This window comes from Xyrauchen texanus, chromosome 1 (assembly GCF_025860055.1).
Source record: "Xyrauchen texanus isolate HMW12.3.18 chromosome 1, RBS_HiC_50CHRs, whole genome shotgun sequence".
Classification (NCBI taxonomy): Eukaryota; Metazoa; Chordata; class Actinopteri; order Cypriniformes; family Catostomidae; genus Xyrauchen; species Xyrauchen texanus.
In genome coordinates this window covers 9,528,118-9,550,633 of record NC_068276.1, presented here as the reverse complement: position 1 = coordinate 9,550,633, position 22,516 = coordinate 9,528,118, and the positions used below count along the sequence as shown (strand labels likewise).

Genomic DNA, 22,516 nt, shown 5'->3' with positions numbered 1-22,516 from the left:
TCTGGACAGTGTTGAATAAGGAAAAAAACACAGGACAGATTAATTACTTTTGGAGGCTGGCTCCATTTATCATCAAAACAAAAATAAATAAATAATTTAACCTGATATACTACCATGGAAAACCTGACATTTTTAAAAAGTCTCAACTTTTTTCAAGGACCTGACATCCTGGAACTGGGGCTGACAACCTGGGAAAAAAAATACAAAATATAATAATAATGGACTATTTTTAGATAGTTTAGCTCTTTATAGGTTTGTGGGTGGCTCTTAAAAGAGCCGTTGTGGGGAAGTCATGAGGAGGACTTCAAACGCTACTCCGTCGGCTGCCATGGTACTGCTCCCTCCGCCGAGAAGTGTGCCATGAAGACATCCCTCACCCGGAGTGCCTCTCTGGAGGAGTTGTTGGCCGCAACCCGACCCAGACCTGGCAGTGGCTCCTCTCCAGCATGTCCCGCGCCCCTCACTGGTGGACCCAAGTACGGCGACGATGACCCATACGCCGCTGTTCTGCTCTCCAGAGCAAATACAGAGCGGTGACTCTCTCCACGAATGCTTGATCAACATCAGCCATCTTGTAAAAAGATGGCCGTCAACGGGTTTCGCCTCCGGAGTTTCATCGGATTTCGCCTCCGACGCGCGTCACGCTCGTAAATTTCGCTTCAAACTTTTGTTTTTTACGCGCATCAATTTCGCTCTTGACGCGCGAATGGATTCAAAGTGGTCAAGCGTATAACTAGACGCGGTAGGCGCGAATTTGACGCGCTATTCGCGTCCGGTGTGAACGTAGCATAAGCGGTATGTGTGGAGAAAACCAGGCACTGCTCATCACCTGTCCAATACAGTCTCAACAGTGAAGCATGGTGGTGGCAGCATCATGCTGTGGGGGTGTTTTTCAGCTGCAGGACAGGACGACTGGTTGCAATCGAGGGAAAGATGAATGCGGCCAAGTACAGGGATATCCTGGACGAAAACCTTCTCCAGAGTGCTCTGGACCTCAGACTGGGCCGAAGGTTCACCTTCCAACAAGACAATGACCCTAAGCACACTGCTAAAATAACAAAGGAGTGGCTTCACAACAACTCCGTGACTGTTCTTGAATGGCCCAGCCAGAGCCCTGACTTAAACCCAATTGAGCATCTCTGGAGAGACCTGAAAATGGCTGTCCACCAACGTTTACCATCCAACCTGACAGAACTGGAGAGGATCTGCAAGGAGGAATGGCAGAGGATACCCAAATCCAGATGTGAAAAACTTGTTGCATCTTTCCCAAAAAGACTCATGGCTGTATTAGATCAAAAGGGTGCTTCTACTAAATACTGAACAAAGGGTCTGAATACTTAGGACCATGTGATATTTCAGTTTTTCTTTTTTAATAAATGTGCAAAAATGTCAACAATTCTGTGTTTTTCTGTCAATATGGGGTGCTGTGTGTACAATAATGAGGAAAAAAAATGAACTTAAATGATTTTAGCAAATGGCTGCAATATAACAAAGAGTGAAAAATGTAAGGGGGTATGAATACTTTCCGTACCCACTGTATATTGATATATATATATATATTATATATATACTGCTTGTTTTGTGTCTCCTCGGCAGTCTGTGATATATGGGAAAACAGGGAAAAAATACCGGGTCGGTTATCACCAATGACACATAGCTGAACATTGTGACTGGTTAAATAATTTGGACTTTGACACAGTGCAGTAGTCTTTTGAAATAAAGTAATTTTGCTAATGAATTAACAAAATATCTCAATCAAACCATATTTCTCCTGCCTGCACTGCAGAAACAAACAACTGTGCTCATGCATAACAGCATTATGTATAATAATTGTAGATGAAAACAGTGTTGTAAATCAAACACTGATGATTTATTTTGCCCTGAAATCTAGTTCATTCGCAGAATTTTGGAACAACTGTGAATACCAAGATTTGCGTTGTGTACTCTTGGTGTTTGAACAAACTCCTAATGCTAAGGAGGGATCTGCATCTAGGGATCAGAATATCAGAGACTTGGGGTGGGCTCTTTTGACTTGGACTTGTAAGCAATCACTCAGAACACCTTAGCAACAACATAGCAACATCCTGGCAAGCACCCATCACATTTTCTTTAGAATGATTTCATAACTGCTGTGTATTTTTTCTTCCCCAAAATCATGTTAATATGTTTATTAGTTTTAAGGCTCTTTCATGTATTAAAGGAGCATTTGATTGATTAAAGAAGTCTCTCTCTCGCTCTCTCTCTGTTTGTGTGCCTATCCTACAGGAACTACACTGTAGTAAACTTGGCAAAAGGCAAGGTGGAGGTAAAACAGATGCCATGCCCAGGAACACGGCTCAGCTGCCAAATGAAGATGGAGAACACCCTGTGGACAGCCACTGAGGTAAAGGCCTCTGTGAAATGTAACATATTCTGCTCTCAGTCGCTGCATTCTCTTTCACAATGTTAAAATGTTACCAGGGAAACAACAACAATAATGATTATATGCCAAGGGTTTTTAGTTCACACAGTGATTCTCTAGACACTCATGCCATGACTAGTTTTGCTCAAGCACACAAGTGTAAAAATCCACCTTTGTAAGTGAGCAAAATAAGTGGAGATGTTATCGTAATAATTTATTGATGTTCCTATAGGAACAAGAAGTCTTTATCTACAGTCTGAAAGAGATGTGTCCCCTGAGTCACCCTCAGAAACTGCTCTCCTGTCCTGCCGTGGTCACCTGTCTCTTCTTACTGCCTGCCAGGAAAGAGGTCAGTGATACAGCTTGCAGTAATGTTTTCTGTAAATTATCCTTCTGAAGAACATGTTTTTGGTTTGTTTATGTTTTTGGTCTCTACCCACAGTATAAAAATAAATATGACATTGCACATTTGTTAAAGGGGTCATATCAGTAGGAATAAAATTGTCCTTGATCTTTTGAGATTTAAGAGTTATGAGATTTATTTTAAAAACATAACGTAACTTTTAGAACTGAAAGCTTAATGTTCAGTCCAAAAAGCATTTATTTATTTTTTTTAAATAAGCTGCAAAAAAAGCTTGATTTGAACTTCTGCAACAATGCAGCACATTTCAGCATAGTTTGTTTTGCAAACCTGTCAATATAATGCAGACTTTGCAAACAATAATAACATAATACAGTATATTAGACTACAGCAAACCTGCAGCTTGAGAGTAAAAGTGCACCAAATCGCTGAAATCCTTGTTGCAAATTTCAGATGCAACAAGGAGATTTACATAGAAGTTTTACAGGCACAGCAGCAAAAAAAATTACTTTAAAGGAGAGGATAAACAATGGGCCTCAATCATGACATTTTATGTATATTTGAGTAAATTTGGAGTAATTTGCGTAAAATAAACCTTCCCCAAAAATTTCCTCTGAATACACAAACGCTGCATACACCCAAGGTTTGTTAGTTAAACCTCTGTAAGTAAACTCCAAACATTCGTAACTAAGGCATGCATGCACACTCATTTACAGTTATCACAATCCATGCCCATGAAAACGCCTTATAAGGAAGGCATCAGACTAGCAAATAAATGAGAATAGTAAGCTTTTAACATAAATGCAATAAAATAAAAGTAATAAAAGGGATTTTAAGTGAACTGCATTTAAATCATAAAATATATATTTTGCATACATACTGGTGTGTCCCGTCTCAAAGATAGAATTCCTCAAAGAGGAATTTACAGTCATCACATGTGCTTGCTGTCATTAGAGGTACTTTTAGTGAATTAAAGAGTCCAAGATGTCAAGAAAATTAATTTTATGCCAGTTCGGGATGTCCACTACCATTAACTTGGCTTAGTTGAGCGCATCGCCAACATCATTGGTGAAATTCATGGGTGAAGTTTAATTGTAACAGAGTGACAGGCATCCCTTTTAACTGGAAGTACCTTCAGACAATTTAATAGAGTGCCTGAAGAAAATATTTGACCGAAAACCTGTAAGCTAATGAAGAAATATTCGCAAGTTATGACAGTGTGTGGGGCTTTTTCTATTTTCTTTATTTTGTTCTAATGTGTACTCACCTGCCCATGACATATGTTTATTTATAGGTTTAACAGCATTATCCTAGACATAAATTATCAGCTGAACTCTATAAGTTATTTCAAGTTATTATAGTTGATTTCACTTTCAGTTATTAGTGATTTTGTCATTTATTATTTAATTTCACTTGTCAAAATGTTGTCATGATAGTTTGCCTGAAAAAACACAGTACTTTTTGATGACTTGCGCATAATAAAAAAAAACTTTCAGAAATGTATGTATATATATGTGTATATAAATATATATATATTTTAAAAACTGAAATAGCTTGAAGAATATAGACAAAACAAATATTATTGTAACTGGCTATTTATTGGCAGTAAAATTAATCTGTCCTAATCATTCCTTTTTGTTTATCCTTTTATTAAAATAAAGTGTTGTATAGGAATCAATCGTTTTACAACTTCTAAGTTATAGCAAACAAACACCATAAAAAACATACTGCAATAAGTGTCACATTTATTTAGTGTAATGAATTAACTCGAGTATATTTCTCTGTCTGTTGTTAAGATTTGTTCACTGATTTGTTCAGTGACATTTTTTGTAAATCACACCTTAACTAGTTAGTGACAACAAATTAATATATTTTATGTGTTTTTGTGAGTCATTTAACCACTGATAAAGCACTGAGATGTTCACAATGGAAACAAGTCTAATATACTTTATTAAAACGTACATGTTTGCAAATGTACTAAAAGAATTTAGCAGAGTGTTTAAGTGCCATAAGAATTTCCCCCACATATAAAAACAAAGCATAGCTATCATTGTGTCAACTGTGCTGCATTACTACTCAAAAAGACAACAGTATTTTGAAGCCCAAAAATAATGAGTCAATTACGTGTTGATGTCATTGTAATGTCATCAGTCACTTAAACGCATAACTTCAGACATTTGTGACTAAATATGAGTATGCTGTGTGCATTTGGCTGCCGCTTCACACTGGAGCTGTCTGTTTATCTTTTGTTTTGTTCCTTCTCATTGTTATATTCTCACGCTGCAAGGTAGAGCTCTGTGCGATCTTAGATTTGCATGCTGATTGCAAAGTCACAGATTTTTTGGCGGGCTGATATGAAATTTACGAGAGCTGCAGCACCTCTAAATGGGGTCTAGCAATGATTTTGCCTTATGGTAGCCTTGCTTCCTAGGACAAGTTAACTTTGTTTCTGGTCTAAATATCTGAACATCCTTAAAACAAAACAAAGATACTAATTAAGAGTTTTACAAATATTACTAAAGAAGGATACCTAAACACAGTCTTTCTTTAATAGATATTGTGTGACTTGTCAGAGGCAATTCTCTCCTCAAAGCTCCATGGGAATGTTGGGCTTTATGATGTCATGGGTGGGTGGGTTTTCACTCTTGTTTGAAGTCACTGTGTCCAGGTGTTCTCAGTTTCCCTCACTTTAACGGATGGCCTGCAGGTCTACCCCAATTACAGATTAAGTCCTCGTTCCTTCTCCAAACACATTCTAATATGAGCCTTGCACCCTTTGAAGTGCCCGCTGTTCCCAGTGTTCATTCATTAAGGGTCACTGACAAACTGTATGTCAACAGCAGTGGTGGAGATTAGGGAAGGAACATGCAGCTTGTTTTTGCTGTCGGGATAGTTTAAGGGAGGGGATACATTTAGATATGAAACTTGGAAAAATATGCAAGTGAAGGCGGGTTAAAATATTTAGGAAGAAAAAAACTTAAATAAATATTCTGTATGTATTGATGGGGTTTTGTTCAGTTTTACTATATTCATTTTTGGAAAGATTCAGAATACCAGAGTAGTCTTGACTATTTATTCTGCAAGTGTACAACTTGTATACATTATTGGCACATGTCTGAGGTATTTTCTGAAGTAAAACTAAATAAACAAACAAATACAGATTGCCACACCCAACGATAATCAACATTAATCGTGCTTTGAATGTAAAATGGGATCTGTATAATTTATGTTGTAGTCATGATCATATACTGTTTACATCAGTATAATACTGCACCAATATCATGAAATGATATCATCAAACACATGTATTAGTTAATGTGAATATATTAAAGGAATAGTTTGCCCAAAAATGTAAATTCTCTCATCATTTACTCACCTTAATGTTATTCCAGATGTGTACGACTTTCTTTCTTCTGCTGAACACAAAGATTTCTAGAAGAGTATTTCAGCTCTGTAGAACCATACAATGCAAGTCAACAAGGTCCAAAACTTTGAAGCTCAAAAAGGCGGCATAAAAGTAATCCAAATGATTCCATTGGTGAAATCCATGTCTTCAGAAGTGCTATGAAAGGTGTGGGTGAAAAACAGATCAATATTTAAGTAAATTTTTTTCTGTAAATGTCCACTTTCAAACAGCCCGTGTAATTCATTTGTTTTTGGTAATTCACATTCGTCATGCATATCACCACCTACTGGGGAGGGAGGACAATTTATATGAAAAATTACTTTTATTGAAATAGCGAGTCTGGGAATGACAGTGAAGGTGGCATCTTTCTCTCTTGACTGAAGTAATCAATCTTTTTTCATTTTTTGTGAAAACACAATCAGATGAGATTTTTTTTGCTATGGTCTTCTATTCCCAGACATAGAAGTTTTCCTCAATATAGTTTACTTCTGTGTTCCAAATCTGGAAATGTGGGAAGGATCTATTAACAGCATGTCTAGTAGTGTTATTCTGTTCAATCAGGTGAAGTCAAGTTATTTTAAAATAACAGAGGTTGTTATAATTGGTCATAGTTTAAAAAAAAATGTCAAATTGAGCCAGAAATTAGCCAGGTGGCACCAAATATGCAGCAAGTAGTGTAAACTCTGGGTTTCTATTTTGATACGAATTAAATTTGGAATACCATGTCAGGAAGTTTTTTTTATCAGTTAAAGAATATTTCCAAGACATGTTTTGATTTTTAGGGATACAGTGAAGCTTATTCATGCTTTTATCTTGACTCGCTTTGATTATTGTAATGCACTGTTTTCAACTCTAACTTTAGCACGGCTACAATCAGTGCAAAATGCCTCAGATTATTTAGCAAAACTTTTAAAACCTTTTGAAACAATTAGACCTCTTAGTTCTGGTCACGAATGCTTTGGCTGTTCCAAGATCAAGATGTAAAACTAAAGGTGATAGAGAATTTGTAGTGAAGGCCCCACGATTATGGAACAGCCAGCCCTAGGAGATTAGATCTGCTGAATCTGTGTCTATTTTTAAGTCTCGTTTAAAAACTCATTTGTATACACTTGCTTTTATTACTTTATGAATTTCTGTTTTACTGTGTTTTGATTTTATGTTTTGTGAAGCCCTTTGTGCAGAATGTCTAAAAGGTGCTATAAACAAAGTTATTCGAATTTTCTATATTGCGCTTTTCACAACACACATTGTTTCAAAGCAACTTTACAGAAAATTATGCTGTAACAGAACATTGTTACAGATGATTGTAGATTATGCCTTAAAAAATTTACATATATAATTTGTTTTTAGGCCCCCAGTGAGCCAGGGGAGCCAGTTCCCCTCTAGCCAAAAAAGCATTCATGTTTTACCAATATTAGTTGTCTATGTGTAATACAAGTCATGGTTTTAAGTTTGTAAAAAGAGTAGATGTTGGTATCCAATGTTTAAACTAAAGGATATTGTATGAACTCTAAGATTAATGACAAAGTCTTGGAAGTACATCCCGAATGGACTGTGGAAGTGTGTATAGATGCAGTGTCCTTTGTTATTTGGCTAATGAAGGCTTTAGTTAGCAGTTATTTATAGTCTATGTATTCCATTTTGAGAGAGTGTAACCATCTTTTGACTAAGATGGTGCAGGCAGATGTCAGCAAGTGGCATCGCAGTTCAGCTGGAAGCTTGTGGCAGTTCATTTCCAGTGAAGTCCCTCCTAAATCCAAGGTTAAGGCAGTGGCCAGTGAAGTATCCCATGTTTTACATTTGGAGTTGGCAGCAGTTTATCTTCTGGGATGTCCATCATATTAGACTGAAGTGGTGTATGTCTGGCATAGCCTGCAGTTAGTAGTCATCACTCAGCGACACATTATGGTGGGAGTTGGACACTGGAGTTGATCTGGCAGGCCCTGGCAACCTCAGGATATCTATCCTCCTGAGATCCAAGCATGACTGCTGTGTGCATTTTTCATTTCCCTTTTTGATTAGTAACTAGTACTGGTGAGCAGTGGGATGGCAAGGAGAGAGCAGGTCAGTCAAAAGCAGAGAGCCAATCATAACAGTGTGCATTTACTGCCAAGTCCTAAAGGAACCCTGAACCGTTTTTCTGTCAATTAGGCAGCAATGGGAAAAGTCTCGTCTGGACACATTTGCATGGTCTTTAAAAAAACAGAGAGGTTTGTTCTGTTTAATAACCTGTAAAATCTCACATCTGAAAACAGAAGTACCCCCTTTAGTTCAAGCTTTTTATCCTTTAAGTGCCAGGACCCATTCAATGCTAAAAAGCAAATTAAAATAATGACATATCAATTGTCTGAGTCTACATGAACTTTAAGTGAATATTTTTTTAAGAGTTTTTGTAAAGCAGAAAACAGATTTACTCTAAAAACGAATACTTCATATGTCTCAATTGCATTTATTCTGTGCATATACCCAAGCACTCAAGCATCACCAAAACCAAGCAACACATTTAAATAATAAAAAAGGCATGTCATGACCCCTTTAAATCTGATCAATTATACAAGTAATATTACACATTTCCTCAGTTGTGTCTTCCTGCAGTCTCTTCCACAGGTGTTTGCTGGCATGTCTGATGGTTTGGTGGCAATTTATTCCCTGGTAGACGACATGCCTGTGGAGGGTGAAACCTACATCTGCTCACATACTCTCAATAAGCGTCTGCTAAACATGGATGACTCAGACCCTCGTCAGCGACCGTACCCTGTGCGATGCATCGTGCCCGTGTGCACCGGATCTGAGGTGTGGTACACCAACGGCCCTGGCGTGCTTGTCATCGATAGCCTCACCCTTCAACCAGTCCGCCGCCTCGACCCCTATCTCCTGCCTTCCTGCATGGTTTCCATGGCATCCTCCGTCAGCTGCTGGGGTGACGAAGCAGTCTGGTGCCTTGATGACTACACCAACACTCTCCAGATGTATCACGCCGCAAGCTATCAGCTTTGCGCCACCTACAACTGCAGTGACGCAAACCCGCTCAGAGACGTTTTTCCTGTGCGAACGTCAGCGGGGGTCATGACCTCCATGACCACAGATATAGAAGAGCCTCTCGCACCCAGCCATGACGTTGTACAAATAACAGTTACACACAGCAACGATGCAGGAACACAAATCCTTTGCCAGCAAGACTCGCTTGATTACTGCTCCATGACTTCCTCAGGGTTCAGCTCAGAACATCTGGATCAGATCAGGGATTTGGATCGGGGTGGATCAGCAGGTTTTCCTCACATTGAGCGCTCTAGCTCTGGACCGCTCAGCTCCCTGGCTAGCTCCAGCAGTAGGGGAGATTGGGGTAAGATGTCCCAGATATGCTGTATCACCCACTTAAAGGTGCAATATTAAAATAATGTTAGTGTGCATACTACATCTGACAGCTGCATATAAAGCTGAATATGGCATTAAACTTGAGGGTGCTTTAACTCTTGGTTGGACTGCTTGGTCTGATCCTGTGTTCATTTCTTCCCCTGACCCAGCTGGTGTCTGGTCACATCATATTATTTGGGTTCAAACTGCAATCTGATTAAGTCATCAACGAGGGTACATGTGGCAGCTTTTTACTTCTGTAACTAGGTAACATCTCTGCTTCACTGTGTTATGGCTCTGCTCTTTTGGATTTACCACCACAATTTCACATGCATAAAACGACACTTACATATGTTTGCCATGGATGCATTGCAAGAGATGTGAATAATATGCACTGCTTCTGAAGGTGTTTTTTTTTTTTTTAGAGACAAGCACATACAAAATCGAGAGCATGCAAAGACGCACATTATGCATCATCATTAGTTCAATTTTGTGATTTAGGACAATTTTGTCATTATCTTCAGCAAACTGACTTTCAAGCGGACTTCAGTGAGGTTTGCAGGTGCGAAGGTGAAACCTAGGTTCGATAAACAGTGCAAAATACCAAACAAACCAAACTTTGAGGTCAGATAAATTCAGGTGCACACCACAAGTGCTAGTGTAAAAGCACCCTAAATTATCGCTTCAGCTACCATGCACTCAGCTTCCTGATTTAGAAGGGGATTGTACATTAGTAAACTATGTTTTCTCATATTAGAGTATATTTTTGGTTTAAATGTAAATCATTCATGCATTCCTCAATGTTTCTGCTTACTACTTGACATGACACAGCTTATCCCTAACATGAGGCAAGTTGTGTCATTTATGCTATAGATGCTTTCTTCAAATTTCAATTGATAGCAGACATACTAAAATATAATTAAGTTCATTAGTTTTACCTCCATCTCATAAATAACAAGGAAATATATAACATAAGTAATAAGTGGCACAACTTAACCCACTCTCACCTTTGCGTTTCTTCACAGACTATGAGGAGACGGACAGACTGGTAGATGAGCAAGCCTCAGCCAATTCATCGCCTTTCAGGAGCGCAACAGATCCTGACATAGCTGCACAAAGCTACACACTACCGCAGCTAATGGCTTTAAATATAATACCTGTCAACAGCACCATCTGGGTGCCAAGGTATGGGTCACACTTTAGCATATCTATCAGATAGCACAACTAACAGACTTTGAGTAAATAGCAATCTTATAAGCATTTAACTTAATGACTTTAACAAACATCTTTGATTTTAGAACCCATCGAGAGTTGGCAATGTAACATAAAGGTACAATAAATTGAAAAGGACAAATTGAAAACAAAATAGAAATAAAAATTAAGTTCAAAATTAAAAATTTTAGTAACACTGGATGAAACTTTATTCATAAAACTTTTAGGTGAAAGTGGCATTCTAGACAGAAAACATTCAGTTAAAGCCTAACCGGATTTATAAAGGTAGGATATGTAAAAACAGGAATACACTGGTGGTAAGCTTGTGTTAATCCTTTATTTTTCCTAAAAAAAAACACATGCTTATTGTCCTCTGATTTTAGAAGTATGGTTATGGCTAAGATTGGTAGATCCCCTAACCCAAACCCTAAAGGTGTGGTCACACTAGACTTTTATTCACTTCTATTCATATGCAGGAGAGCAGGGATACAAGCATAAACTTCTACCCACCTTCTTGTATGAAGTTTAAGAACTTGTATACATTGAAGTTTTGAGTTTTGCGTATGTACAGTACACGTTCAAGCTTGGGGAACTCTGATCTGCAAATTCGTCTAGCTTTCATTAAGGACCATGGACTGCTTGAATAATTTATGTTGAATTCTAAATTCAATTAAATGCATCTAAAGCGGCGGGTCGCGTGGTGCCATACGAGGGTCAGATGTGTGAACGGCGAGCTCTGCGCACTTTGCTAGTTTTTAATACTTTTTGTGTCATAAACCGGTGAGATGCGATATACCCTGTTCCATAACTGTTCTTTGAAGACAATATTTCAAAGAATTCTAAATCCTTGTGCTCTGGAGACACTAAAAGACACTTATGTACTCAAGCTGATATCCCTGACAGGGCCGCAGACCAGGGACTTAATTTGGATGGTGTGGCGGGAGAGATTCATGTCGGCAGTGCTGGCGAAGGTCGTTGCTGACGTGGAGGATCTTGCTGTAATATGTCGATCGGTCACTGCCATGTAGATGAAATTCACTGAGGTGGTTACAAGAGTGTCAGATGTTGAGAATCGGATCGATTATCTGGAGTCATTGAAGAGGGAATAAGCTGATAATCCGCTTGCGACAAAAGGACTTGGAACACGTTTGGGAAAAGATATGGAGAGTCATAATCTGTGAAACAACATCCGAATGGTTGGAATTCCTGAGAATGAAAAAGAGATATGGTGAAATTCCTAGACAAGCTCTTCCTGAGTCTGCTCAACATAACAGACCATGAGCTGAAAATGGAGTGAGCTCACAGTGTTCCGGCATGGAGATCCGCTGAGGGAGACAGGCCCGTTCAATTCTGGCCAAATTTCTGAGATCATTCGATAAAGATCTCATGTTACGTGAGACAAGGAGTAAAGGAAGGTTTTCTTGGAATAACCACAACATTTTCTTGTTCCCAGACTTTGCAAATTCGACAAGAGAGAAACATGATCGATTCAAGGAATGCAAGAAACTCTTACATCAACGGAAGGTTGCTTTTGCACTGATGTTCCCGGCCAAATTGAGAATAGATACTAAGGATGGCCTTTTTTTTTGCTGGTTCCGCTAGCGGCTGGAGTTTGCTTTGTGGAGGAACATACCTTCGGGACGGTTATGTGGATGATTCTACATGTTCTTTGTGCTTATGCCTCATATTGGCTAGTGTTTCCTTTATTGATTATTTTCTGTTGTGTAATTCTCTCGTACAAAATTTGTATAGACACACCGGACTCGAGCAATCTGATGTTAAATTTGTCACGGGGGCTTTTGTAGGCGTACATGGACTGTTTGAGTTCAGAGGGATGGACGCCAGTTGGCACTGTCTAACGCAGGGTTAATGCACACGTTTTTCTTTTTTCTGTTTTTTTTTTGTTCTGGGGGAAGTTCAGGGTTTTTTTTTGCTCTAAAGTTACACAAGATTTTGGTCAGAATTGATCGGAGCATGTCTCTCTCCGTGGATATCCATGTCGGAACCCTGTGAGCTCGCTCGATTTCCAGCTTATGGCCTGTTATGTCGAGCAGATTTGAAGAAGCCCATCCAGGAATTTCACCATATCCTGACCCTCTTTGGCCTCAGGAATTCTGACAATACAGACATGATTCCACTGGCTACGGTTCTTCATGTCCTCCAACTTCTCCCAGACATGCTCCAAATCCACCTTGGCTGCTAGCGGATTAGCAGATAATACCCTCTCCAGATAAAATGAACTCTAACTAAATCAAACAAATTTTCTGGGAATAAAATGCCCAAATACTTAATGCCCTGTTTGAGCCACTGAAAGGCATCCGGCTGAAAAGCCATTTCTGGGCAGTACACTGTCAGAGACAAAGCTTCGGATTTAGAAGGTTTTACCTCCCGCAGTCTCCCCTGTAAAATCATCTTCCTTTCTTATCATGGCTGCTAATGGTTCCAGGGCAAGACAGAACAATAATGGGGAAAGAGGGCAACACTGCTGGGTGCCCCTATCCAGAGAAAAATAATCTGAAATTAATCTATTTGTTTGTATCGCTGCTACAGATGTCTATAAAGTAACTTAATCCATCCAATAAAAGTATTCCCGAACTAAATTTCAAAATCTTAAAAAGATAATCCCATTCTACGATATCAAATGCTTTTTCGGCATCAAGTGAGATGGCAGTGACCAGAGTCTGATCATTCACCACTGACCACGTGATATTGATGAAATGCCTAATGTTATCAGAAGAGCTGCAGCCCCGAATAAACAACACCTGATCTATATGTATAAGAGATGTCATAATTTTTATTAATTGGTTAGACAGAATTTTTGACAATATTTTAACGTCTAGCTGGATCAGGGAAATTGGACTGTAATTCTTACACTCTTACACTTGGATCTTTGTCCTTTTTAAGTATCAGACTGATCCGGGCTCATGTCATGGTTGGCGGAAGCTTTCCATTCTTTAGTGATTCTGTATAAACATCTAGCAAATGTTTAGCCAATTCTGTGGCATAAGATCTAAAAAAAAATTCAGCGGTAAAGCCATCTGGCCCCAGAGCCTGTAGGCAAGGCCTAAATTACCTCGCCAAACTCCTCCAGAATCAAAAGATTATTTTGCTCAGTGTTCAGTTTAGGGAGTTCTAATGGTTCCACAAAATTTCTAATATCTTCATCAGTAGATGAAGACGTAGAACTATAAATATCAAGATAGAATTCTTTAAAAGCATTATTAATATCTATTGCCGGGTTAAAACTGTAATCACCAGCATATTTCACTGAGGTTATGGTAGAAAAACACTATCTCTGCTTTATATATCTAGCCAAAAGCTTCCTTGCTTTGTCCCCCGACTCAAAGTATGAATGACTTGCCATGAATAACCAAAACTCCCCCTTTTGTGACAAAATAGTATTATATCTGTATTTCAATCAGAAAACATTTTCTGAGGCCATCAGATGACATTTGGTGCTTCAGCTCAGCCTCTGCATTTTTTATATTGCCTTTAAACTACACGAGTTTGTGCTTTTGGACATTTTGTTGAATGAGGCAAACTGTATAATCCAACCCCTAAGAACTGCCTTAAGTGTCTCCCAAGCCACGCCTATGGAGGACACTGAGGATCAGTTGGTCTTCATATACACATTCAGCCTTTAACAATTCTTGGAATTCAGGACTTTGCAAAAGGGATACATTAATGTGGCAACTATATGATTTATTTTTCTCCGTATGTAGCAACACCACCAGGGCATTATCTGAGACTAAGAGGTTTCCAATTTAGCAATCCACAACAGGTGAAATGAGGAACTTAATTATCCCAAAAAATAAATCTATTCTAGAATAAATCTTATGGACTGATGAAAAAAATGTGTAGTCCCAACCAGATGGGTTCAAAAGTTTCCAAATATCTGTAAGACCATGATTTTTACACATCCTGTGAATCATCAATGTTGCTCTAGGGGGCTTGCACACTTTTACTTCACTTTAATCAAGGACTGAGTCCATCAAAAGATTAAAGTCTCCTCCCAATATTATTTCATGAGGGGTACCAGCAGCTTGCAACATCCCTTCAAGATCTATAAAAAAGCCCTGATCATCCACTTTAAGTGCATAAATATTAGCCAAAATAAGACTTTGCCTCTGAATTTCAGCTAAACAATAATGACTCTTCCTAATTTATCTTTACTCTGTTTGAGACATTTGAATTGTAGATGTTTACTTATCAGTGTAATGACTCCCCTGCTATTACTCAAGCCTGTACTTTTAAAAATATTCATATTTCTTACCCTTAAGAAGAGAAATAACCTTCCTTCTTTTCATGGGGTGCCCCATCCCATCCCACGTGGAGAGAGTCAATCCACTCATATTAACATTTGACATTTTGACATATAAGAAAAAATTGATTGTGTGTCAAAAACAAGATTATGAAGACCACATTCCAATTTTGGTATGACTATTAAAACCCGAACCTCCCCCGAATAAAACAAACAGAAAAAAGAAAAACGTGTGCATTAACTCAGTGCACGACAGCGCTAACTGGCGTCCATCCTTCCAAACTGAAACAGTCCAGCCACAACTTTGCCGTCGGATTGCTCAAGTCTGGTGTTTCTATACAAATTTTGTGAGACTGAATTACACAGCAAAAGATAATCTATAAAACAAACTCCAGTCAAAAAGCAGAATAGTAGATTCATCCACAAAACTATCCCAAAGGTGTGACACTCTTCAAAATAAACTCCAACCGCTTTCCAGCTTATAACCTGTTATGTCGAGCAGATTTGAAGAAGCCCATCCAGGAATTTCACCATATCCTGACCCTCTTTGGCCTCAGGAATTCTGACAATACAGACATGATTCCACTGGCTACGGTTCTTCATGTCCTCCAACTTCTCCCAGACATGCTCCAAATCCACCTTGGCTGCTAGCGGATTAGCAGATAATACCCTCTCCAGATAATCGTTCCGTTTCTCGACATTTCCCACTCTTGTTACAGTTTCTGTTGCTGACGGCACATTGCACGAGTGTTTGTAGCCTGCTTAGCATTGCTTATTCTTATTCTCATACATTCATCTTTTTATCCTTTGTCATTTTACTGCATGTTTTCCACTTTTCTACTGTTTCATCTGTGTGTATTTTACCTGTTTATTGACGCCTAGCTTTGAGTCTGTATTTATAGCCTGCTAGCTTTTTTAGCATCGCTTATATATCTGTTTTCAGCCTTTAATCCTTAACATCTTCTATTTTTCAGTGCGCATCTGGTTTCCCCCCGCATTATTCTCTTATCACGATTCAACTGCGTGCATTTTCCTTGTGCATCCGCTTTCTATTTTTAGCGTGATTACACTATGTGCATTTTACAGCGCGCACCCATTTTTCTCCTCTGTGTTACATGGATTATTGCATCGCTCTCAAAGCACCGCTTATCAAGAACAACCAACATCAAACAATTGCGTGAGGGATTCACATCTATTTTAAACTCTCACTGCTCAGCAACAACAAACAACACCAATCAATTGCAGTAAGTAATTTTTTCATGTTGTTTCTTCCTGCATTGCATGTCACATGTTTACAATAGCCTCCTCCATCAGCAGTGAGGGATTCGCATGTGATAAATGTAAGGAATTACATTTGAATGAGTTAGAGATACGCTTCCGAACGCTAGTGGAGGTCAGTTAGAAATGAAGCCAGTAGATACTGTTTCGGATGCAGGCAGTACAGAGAGCAACCCATACACTTTGGTTCCGGCTGTAGAGCCCCTGCAGCAGGGCGTTTGGGTGATGTCTCTGCAGTATACTCACTCAGCAAAGCGACACCACTCTCCCATTCCTGTTAGGGTTTCCAATTGATTCTCTCCACTCAGTTATGCACCCACTGAGAATCATGTTGAAAGAGCCCTTGTTATTGGTGATTCTATTTTAAGGAATGTGGAAACAGCCACTATTGTTAAATGCATTTCGGGTGCCAGAGCATCTGACATCAAATCAAATTTACAAGTGCTGGCTAATACTAAACATAGTATTGACTAAAATCGTTATTCATGTCGGCACTAATGATGTCCGTCTTCGCCAGTCGGAAATCACTGGAGATAATGTTAAAGAGGTGTGTGAATTTGCAGAAACTATGCCAGACACTGTAATATGCTCTGGCCCCTTCCCTGCTTGTCTATAGTAGATTAGTGTCAGATAATTGGAAGAGTTTTTGGGGTAGACCTGACCTGCTAATGAGAGACGGACTCCATCCCTCCAGGGAAGGTGCCGCTTTCCTCTCTAGTAATTTGAATCATAGTCTTAATATATGTTAATAATAATTATTTGTCTAACTGCAGCCCAGGCCAGGAAGCAGACAAACTGGTTAATCCGAACATCTGCTAGCTGCCTTGAGATGTCACACAGGTCACATAAACTACACCTTGGTATCACCTTGATATCATATAGAGACTGTGTCTGTTCCAAACACAAAACCCTCACTAAATCATTTAGAAAAAAATGTATTAAGGTCATACTTGAACAAAACAAACACATTAAAGATAAACGTCATATAAAGATAGGCTACTAAACATTAGACCTCTTTCTACCAAAGCACTAATTGTAAATTAAATTATTACAGATCATAGATTGGATCGGCTCCGTTTGACTGAAACCTGGCTTAAACTGGATGAATATATTATTTTTAATGAATCTGCTCCCCCAGGTTATTGTTATAAACATGAGCCTCATCTGAAGGGTCGAGGATGAGGTGTTGCTACAATTTACAGTGAAGTTTTTGGTGTTTCTCAGAGGACAGGATATAAATGTAAGTCTTTTGAACTAATAATGCTTAATGTGACACCGTCAGATATAAATAAAAATGAAATATGTCATTTTTACCCTTGCTACAGTATATAGATAACCCGGACCTTATTCTGATTTCCTTGGTGAATTTACAATTTTTTTTTGATCAGATCTTGTAGTTACTCTGAAAGGAGTTTTAATTGTTGGTGAATTCACATAGATTATGAAAATTACACATTGGGATTAGCATTTATCGATATTCTCAACTCTCTTGGAGTCATACAAATCGTAACAGGACCAACTCATCACCATAATCATATGCTGGATTTGATGTTGATAATATAGAAATTCTGCCACAGAGCGATGACATATCAGATCATTACCTTGTCACTTGTATGCTTTTGGTCAGGTATAACTATTCTTTCAACCACTAAAGATTGCTTCACTAATAATCCTCCAGATCTATCTCATACACTCAGTAAACCCCAAAGCCTAGAAGAACTTGATGAAATAACAGACCATGTAAATAAAGTAATCTCTAGCATTCTTGATAGTGTCACCCCCCTTCTATTAAAGAAACTTAAAGAGAAAAGCCCAGCACCATGGTACAATTATCACACTCATGCTCTAAAGATAGCAGCTCGAAAAATGGAGTGCAAGTCAAAGAATACAAAATTAGAGGTATTTTGATTTGCATGGAAGGATAGTGTTTGTAGCTACAGAGAGGCACTTAAAGCTGCCAGGTCAGCATATTGTAGAAAACTCATAGAACAATCCTAGGTGTTTATTCAGTACTATGGCTAAATTGGTTAGGAATAAGCCTCAACAGAACCAGAAATTCCGTCGCAGCAAAAGAGTAATGACTTCATGATATTTCTTTATTGATAAAATTGGATAGGCTAGACAATTATGTTGGATTTTGTGGAGTTGCATTAGCATTGTTTAGGTCCTATTTAGCAGACCACTACCACTTTGTCTATGTAAATGAAGAACTGTCAAACCAAACAAAAGTGCCACAGGGATCAGTTTTAGGGCCTCTGCTCTTCTTGTATATGCTTCCCCTGGGAGATATTATCAAATCGTGTAATGATGGAATAAGTTTCCACTGTTATGCTGATGATACCCAAATTTATATTTCTTCAAAACCTGATGAGATTTCACAATTGTCCAAATTAGCGGAGTGTATCAATGAAATAAAAGATTGGATGGCCAGAAATTTCCTTAAACTCAATTCCGACAAAACAGAGGTACTAATTATTGGACCAAAAACCTCTAGAAACAAGCCGCTAAAATATCATTTGACTCTCGATGGATGTACTTTTACATCATCTTCAGCAGCAAAGAACTTTGTTATATTTGATACCAATCTGTCCTTTGAAAATCCAATTATAAATGTTTGTAGTACAGCATTCTTCTACCTATGAAATATTGCTATATTACGACACATGCTCTCTGTTGCTGATGCTGAAAAACGAATTAATGCATTCATGACCTCAAGACTAGATTATTGTAATGCATTACCGGGGGGATGTCCAGCAATTTCAATAAATAAACTTCAGTTGGTTCAAAATGCAGCAGCCCCATATTATCATCATTACATTGGGTACCTGTTCAATTTCGTATTCATTTTAAAATTCTGTTAACTATGTACAAAGCTTTGAATGGTCAAGCTCTGCAGTACTTAAGTGACCTTCTATCATGCTTTATTCCATCACATTAATTACGATCGCAAAGTTCTGGCCTCTTAATAGTTCCTAGAATATCAAAGTCCACAAAAGGAGGTAGATCCTTTTCATATTTGGCTCCTAAACTATGCAATTGTCTCCCTAACACTGTTCGAGATGCAGACACACTCATTTTATGTCTAGACTAAAGACTCATCTATTTAGCCAGGCATACACCTAATTTATCCTTCAACTCATAATTAGGCTGCTTTAGTTAGGTCTGCTGGAACCAGAAACAGTGATCATGATCTATAACTCTGCAATAAATTGAATGCATATATGCTAATATTTATTTGATTTGTTTCCCTGTCACAACCTCGGGACTCCTATCCTGAGGTCACCAGAACCGGTTGGATCCAGCTCCATTCCTGCTTCGTGTTGGACTCCACTGCTATGTGTTGCTGTGTGATAATGACTAATAGCAGCCGGTGCCAGCCAAACATCACTTCAGTCTATTACGATGAACTTCAGAGGATGAACTGTTGCCAACTCCAACCAGAAGACATGGGATACTTCATATGCCACTGCCTGAACCTTGAACTTAGGAGAGACCTCAACGAAATTACTGTCAGGTTGAACTGCGATGCACCTAACTGATCTCTGCCTGCATCACCTCGGTCTAATGATGGACTACACTCTTGAAATGGAATGCATAGACTATCAATTAATTGCCAAAATAACCCTTATCAGCCAACTAACAAGGACAATTGCATCTATTTATCAAATCTTTGTTTAAAGATTTGATAAAGGCTCTTAACACTTACTTAGTTTAATCATTTTAAACCATGATTTGCACTATACATAAGTAATATTGGCATTATATTCATGATGTTAGCCAGAGGGGAACTGGCCACCACAGTGAATCTGGTTTCTCCCAAGAGAGATGTTTTCTCCATTAACCAACATTTTATGTTGTTTTGTGTTCCTTGCCACATTTGCCTTCGGCTTGCTCACTCAGGTTATAAATACAATTATTATTTAATTACTTATTTCTAAACACAATTCACAATCATATTTTATCAAACTACACAGTGATGACTGAGACATTATAGATATTACAGTTTTATCTTCTGCTAATGCCTGATCTTCTGTAAAGCTGCTTTAAAATGAAGTGTGTTTTGAAAGGCACTATACAAATAAAAATGACTTGACTTGTAACCATCTCAGAGAACTTTGCCTCCATGGCAGTGATTGATCGACGTATAACAGCAGGATCATCCAAGTCATCAACAACCTCCGTCAGCATTGCCAACATGCCCAGCATCTCTCGCCGCATTTCCTGCATCTTTCCAATGAAATTGACTCCCTGGCTCGTGGCCCACTAGGGAGTATCAGCTTGAGCATATAAGTGTCTTTTAATGTCTCTAGAGCCCGAGGATTTTGAATTCTTTGACATATTGTCCTCCTAGAACATTTGTGGAGCAGAGTTTTTCAAATCTCACTGGTTTATATCATTAAAAGTGTTAAAACTAGCAAAGTGCACAGAGCTTGCCATTCACATATCCGATCCTTGCATGGCATCACATCATCAAATTTGTCATTTTAAACAAAGTATTACAAGCCTTCAATAGTAATTCAAAAAGTTAACTTCAGAAATAGTATCACGGCTTGTGCTGTTTCTAACAAGTTATTGGATAAAAAAAGATGGATGAATGGATGGATGTGTGTGAGAGAGAGAGAGAGAGAGAGAGAGAGAGAAAGAACAAGAAACTGAGTGTATGTGATCACCTGTTGCCACACCCAAGCAGAGATTCAGCTTCTCTATTAGCCGGTGTGCAAGAGTCATTCACTAAAGAAACCACAATTTCCTCTATTAAACAGTTTGACCACTACAATGTGGAAAGTCCGATAAGAGGTAAGCGCCTTCAGATCGTGTAATTAATCAGTCTGTTGTGTCTCTCAGTTGTGATGACCTGTAATACTGAAGTTGTTCGTTTAAAGCCATTTAAAGCTTTTTCCTAGCTTTTAGTAGTAAACGGCTGACGCGGATTCACTTCATGTCACCTAACTGGCTCATATTACACATCAAAATTATGTTTTGCCACCACCTGCTGGCTAAAATATGTAATGTCAACAAAATACATGTAAAAAAAAAAAAGACAAACCATCTGGTTGCTAGGTAGTTACCAGGTTGTTACTGAACAAGGCTCCTTGCCATCCTGAGTAAAATAAGTCAAATCGGAAGTCTCTACGATGTTCTGGTGCAGAGATATGTGATTTGTTACTTGGTTGCTAGGGTAACCCCATCTGGTTGCTAGGTAGTTACTAAGGTGGTACTTAACGAGGCCCCTTGCTATCCTGTGTGAAATAAGTCAACCCAGAAGTCTCCACGATGTTCTGGTGCAGAGATATGTGATTTGTTACTTGGTTGCTAGGGTAACCCCATCTGGCTGCTATGCAGTTATCAAGGTGATACTTAGAAGGCTGCTTTCTGTCCTGAGTCATAAAAACCAACAATGAAGTCTCTACGACATTCTGATCCTGAGATACCCATCTTAGTGATTTTTAATGGAATTTAATGGTGTTTCATTGCTAGCGTGCTCTAAATGGTTGCTAGGGCATGGCTAAGTAGTTTCCATGATGATACTTGAAGACTGATTGCTCACCCAATTAAAACAAGCCAACTCTCATGTCTGTAGGACATTCTGATCTGAAGATATCACACTCTAATTTAAATCAATAGAGCTGGTTGCTAGGGTGCTCTTAATGGTTGCCAGGGCATGGCTAACCAGTGAACAGAGTGATTCTTATTGGCTGGTTACTAACCTGACTCAAAGGAGCCAATCCCAGAGTGTCTGTGATATTCTGTTCTGAAGATATCATCTGAGCCATTTTGAATGGAAGTCTATGGGGGCGGGGTGCCATAAATGGTTGCTAAGGCATGGCTACACCATTTCCAAGGTGATACTTAAAGACTGATTGGTAGTCCGAGTGAAATGAGCCCGCCCCCATGTCTCTATGACATTTTGATTGGGAGATATGATCCAACAAACTAAATTGTCTTGTCATAGTAGGGAAATCGTTTTCATGGGCGAGACCCTTGCCATAGTATGCCTATGGGTAAATCTTTGCAATACAATAGTGATGCTTTGCTCCACAAGCACCACTAATAAGTATGTGAGATTACTATAGTGATGCTTTGCTCCGCAAGCAGCACTAATGACTAAAATCTTTGAAGCCCATGCTGATTTAACTGCGGACAGATGCATTGTCCTCTGTTATTTGGTTGATGAAGGCTTTAGGTGCCAATTAACTGATTGTCTGTGTATTCCATTTTATGAGAGTGTAGTCACATGTTTTA

The 22,516-nt window shown here is 38.7% G+C and overlaps 1 protein-coding gene and 1 long non-coding RNA gene across 2 annotated transcripts in view; both read left to right on the top strand.

Annotated features, from left to right (window-relative positions):
* The window catches only part of lrrk1 (leucine-rich repeat kinase 1), a 202,344-nt gene that overhangs the window by 165,237 nt on the left and 14,591 nt on the right, over nucleotides 1-22,516 (top strand). The window contains exons 30-33 of the mRNA XM_052113495.1: nucleotides 2,266-2,383; nucleotides 2,634-2,750; nucleotides 8,764-9,511; nucleotides 10,548-10,707. Coding sequence (XP_051969455.1) covers nucleotides 2,266-2,383; nucleotides 2,634-2,750; nucleotides 8,764-9,511; nucleotides 10,548-10,707 — 1,143 coding nt within the window. The remainder of the gene's footprint in view (nucleotides 1-2,265; nucleotides 2,384-2,633; nucleotides 2,751-8,763; nucleotides 9,512-10,547; nucleotides 10,708-22,516) is intronic.
* Nucleotides 10,825-20,612, top strand: LOC127634135 (uncharacterized). Its single transcript, XR_007969327.1, has 3 exons — nucleotides 10,825-16,239; nucleotides 17,412-17,513; nucleotides 19,560-20,612. It is a non-coding gene; the product is annotated as an uncharacterized LOC127634135 (long non-coding RNA).